This window comes from the organism of the source record quoted next, unplaced genomic scaffold (assembly GCF_019419815.1).
Source record: "Pyrus x bretschneideri cultivar Hongxiangsu unplaced genomic scaffold, Pyrus_bretschneideri_v1 Contig18, whole genome shotgun sequence".
Lineage (NCBI taxonomy): Eukaryota > Viridiplantae > Streptophyta > Magnoliopsida > Rosales > Rosaceae > Pyrus > Pyrus x bretschneideri.
Genome location: NW_025999479.1, coordinates 5,142,648 through 5,146,598, shown reverse-complemented (window position 1 = coordinate 5,146,598; position 3,951 = coordinate 5,142,648). Strand labels below are relative to the sequence as shown.

General features: G+C 36.6%; 1 protein-coding gene across 1 annotated transcript; it reads left to right on the top strand.

Annotated features, from left to right (window-relative positions):
- Nucleotides 1–1,772: 1,772 nt before the first annotated feature.
- On the top strand, nucleotides 1,773–3,536 carry LOC103954696 (probable mannitol dehydrogenase). Its single transcript, XM_009366521.3, has 5 exons — nucleotides 1,773–1,905; nucleotides 2,002–2,115; nucleotides 2,256–2,769; nucleotides 2,879–3,032; nucleotides 3,196–3,536. Exons 1-5 carry the CDS (start codon nucleotides 1,808–1,810, stop codon nucleotides 3,399–3,401), a joined length of 1,086 nt encoding a protein of 361 aa, XP_009364796.2. The 5' UTR covers nucleotides 1,773–1,807; the 3' UTR covers nucleotides 3,402–3,536.
- Nucleotides 3,537–3,951: the final 415 nt, after the last annotated feature.

The following is a 3,951-nucleotide window of genomic DNA, read 5'->3' as shown; positions in this document are numbered from 1 at the left end:
CCATTGTAATACACAAACACTTCCCCTTCTCCATCTTCTCCATTTCCACTCCATTCCACACTTCCATCCCCCCAACCAACCTATCCTTAAACCTTGTGCTACAACAACGAGGAAGAGAAGAGTGCCTAAACGTTCATACAATTCAAGTTTGAGTTGTTGGAATGTTTAGGTGTTTCTTTGATTTCAAAGTTTCATTTTAATTCTCTTTGTTTTGTACGTATAAGGAATGGAAGAGAAGAGTGCTTAAACGTTCATACAATTCAAGTTTTGAGTTGTTGGAATGTTTAGGTGTTTCTTTGATTTCAAAGGTATGAGGAACTAATCCCCCTTTAGCTAGGAGGTGATTCGAAACTATGTTTATATTTGCAATATGAATTGATTAACTTTCGTTGGAATTTCATAAGTTGTGGATTCAATTTGTTTAACCGTTTGATTGATAACTTATTTATGAATGTTTATTAAGAATGCGCGCTTAATTTTCATGCATAAATATGACGCTAGAATATAAGTGATTTTCACCTAATCGTTATGAACTTATATTCACAAGTAGTGGAGGTTGCTTATAAACAATCGCGTTAAATGAATTCTTGGCACGAGTTTCATGCTCATCATAGTAACGAATGCCTCGTCAACACTTATAGTTTTCATAATACTTAATGATCTTTGATTGTATCTTTATTGTGCTGTTCACGTAAAGGACTTTTGGAGAATGTTGTGAATTGCGTTGCGCAAACTCATCCAATTCATTAACTTAAGGAAAACTTGACGGTTAATTTAAGCGGACCTAATTAATCCGGAGTGTTGAGTTTCATAATTTATCGAAAGACCAACTGAGAATCAATCTTGTATGCAAGTATAACATGTGTGGAGAAGAACCCCTTTGCTAGCCTTCATTCCATTCATTCCATCACAAATTCATATTTACATTCCGCTTAGTTTATTAACTTGTTTTGTTATTTCAATTTTTGTCAAATCAAAACTTTCCCCCCCCCCTTTACTTTCTTGTTCTTTAGTGCTTAGAATCTGTTTAGTTTATGTTTTAAAGTATTTTGAATCAAGCCATAATCTTAAATTCGTCCAAAATTAGTTTTCAGTCTTTTGGTTTGTCTTAATGTTTTAAATTTTAGTTTTGCATTCTTTGAGTCTAGTTTAGTGTTTTATATTGTTTTTACGTTCTTAAGTCAATTTAGAAGGTTTTAGCAAACCCTCCTAATCCCCGGTCTAGAACGATCCCTCACTTATCCATTCTACTACAATTGTCAAACGAGGGTTTAATTTGAGTGTCAAGTAATTATCGCATCATGTCCCACCACACGTAATGAAAGACTAATCATCCATTGATGTAGCTCTGATACTACACGAGGGAACATAATACTTTTGATATTCGAGTCAAACAATATGCCAAAACAATCACCACAAAACTAGCATTTTTTTATTATACAAAAATTAGTTCTTAAATTCTAAAGGACATATAAATGCTCTTTTGATCCATCAAGTAATCAACCAAAAAATTAGGGAACATTATAATCAAACACCACTCTACTTTCGCGGGAAAGATGTCTGGTCAGCCAAAAAAATTTCATTTCCAACTAAAGAGAAGCCAAGAAAGTTGATTATGTGAAAGGATGCTTGACTTTCCAACAGAAAAACCTCCCTTAAGACTAGCACTACGTCATTGGTAGCTAGTTCTCTCTCTCTCTCTCTCTCTCTCTCTCTCTCTCTCTCTCAATTCTATATATTATACTACGTTACATATTCATATTTTAGAAGTTGTTTGTATAACTTTTTTATACTTACGAGATAGAAAATGGGGAAATCTCCAGAACAAGAACACCCGAAGAAGGCCTTTGGATGGGCGGCTAGAGATTCGTCTGGTGTTCTCTCTCCCTTCAAGTTCTCAAGAAGGTATCCGTCAAATTCTTAATTGACTATTTGCGGTCTTAAATCTTAGTTTTGTCTTTTGTTGGTTCTAAAATCAAATCGAATTGCTTTTGATATCAGGGAAACTGGCGAGAAGGACGTGACATTCAAAGTATTGTACTGTGGTATATGCCATTCGGACCTTCACACAATCAAGAGTGAGTGGGGGATTACTACCTATCCTCTAGTTCCCGGGTACGTCTTCACAAATCAACGTGCATCAACTCTTTTTCATGTAGCCTAGAGTCGTAAGCTCCATCATTTGAATATTATCAGACTGTATGCTTCCTAACTACGTCATATTCCATTATTCTTCCTTGAATTTGGTGATGCAGGCATGAGATTGTTGGTACGGTGACAGAAGTGGGAAACAAAGTACAAAAATTTAAAGTTGGAGATAAAGTAGGTGTTGGATGCTTGGTGGGTTCTTGCCAATCTTGTGATAATTGTTCCAAAAATTTGGAGAACTACTGCCCCAAAATGATACAAACCTATGGTTCCAAGTACCACGACGGAACCATGACACATGGGGGTTATTCTGACATCATGGTGGCTGATGAAAACTTCATTGTCCGTATTCCTGACAAACTACCTCTTGATGGTGCTGCTCCTCTCCTTTGCGCTGGGATCACAACTTACAGCCCCTTGAGACTTCATGGCCTTGACAAACCCGGTATGCATATTGGTGTGGTTGGTCTAGGTGGTCTAGGACATGCAGCCGTGAAGTTTGCCAAGGCTTTTGGGGTTAAGGTCACAGTGATTAGTACCTCCCCCAACAAGAAGGAAGAAGCGATTAATCGTCTCAAAGCTGATTCATTTTTGGTTAGCCGTGAACAAGATCAAATGCAGGTAAATATTTAAACATTAATTTGCATTTGGATGAATTGAACAAGGTTTTGGTCACTGTGTTTATAGATAATTAAGGTGACCTAACTATATTGTCATTTCACTTTTGTAGGCTGCCATGGGCACAATGGATGGTATTATTGACACGGTTTCTGCAGTCCACGCTCTCTTGCCTTTACTTGGTTTGTTGAAGTCTAATGGGAAACTTGTAATGGTTGGTTTACCAGAAAAGCCTTTTGAGCTTCCAATTTTTCCACTGGTCGCGGGTAATTTTATGACGTGACATATATTGTAATCGACTTGAATATAGGAAAACTAATATTGTTTATTAAAAGAAGTATTGCTTGAAAAGTTGCTTGTACATACTTTCTGGATGAAAACTAAAGTGGATAATTGTTTTAATAACAACCCTTTCTTCTGCAATTACAGGAGGGAAGATAGTAGCTGGTAGTTGCATTGGAGGTTTAAAGGAAACGCAAGAGATGATTGATTTTGCAGGCAAGCACAACATAACAGCTGACATCGAAGTTATTCCAATTGATTATTTGAATACAGCGATGGAGCGTCTTGCCAAAGCCGATGTTAGATACCGATTTGTCATCGACATTGGAAACACATTGAAGTCTGCCGCTTAAAATTTTCACATTCTAAACTCAAACAGTGGTGAGAGGAAAATAGATTGTGTTTTATTTGGTGGTCTACGTTGTTATTGTATACTTTCTTTTATAAACGTCTCTTCTAATGACGACCCATAGTACAATGTGATAGGCTATGTGGGTGTTTACTTATTAATTAAGGAATGAATGGATTCATTTTAATTACATTTTACTGAAAAATATGTCTTCTGGCCATGCATGGAACAACAATGGGGTTTATACTGCAAAGAGTGAATATCATTGGATTTTCCAACACAGAAAAACCACGGTGACCACCACCGCTTCCTCCCATTTTATTACGAAAAATATCTGGAAGATTTTATGGGGAATCAAAGCTTATTCCGAAGTCTTGAATTTTATTTGGCGTGCTATTAACAATGCTCTTCCTAGCAGTCTTAATCTTTTTCTTAGAGACCTAATTGCAAGCACTACTACATTGAACAGTTCTCACGACAAAGAAACGTTTGTCGCAATGACGTTTTTGTCCCTTAAACATTAATGCAATGAAAACTTTGTCGCAAAGATGTCA

Bases quoted from the DNA above. Each gene is read 5' to 3' on its own strand.
- LOC103954696 (XM_009366521.3), top strand. From the start codon at position 1,808: ATGGGGAAATCTCCAGAACAAGAACACCCGAAGAAGGCCTTTGGATGG. The intron at 2,116-2,255 runs GTACGTCTTCAC...TTGGTGATGCAG, and splicing joins ACCTATCCTCTAGTTCCCGG to GCATGAGATTGTTGGTACGG. The intron at 2,770-2,878 runs GTAAATATTTAA...TCACTTTTGTAG, and splicing joins GTGAACAAGATCAAATGCAG to GCTGCCATGGGCACAATGGA.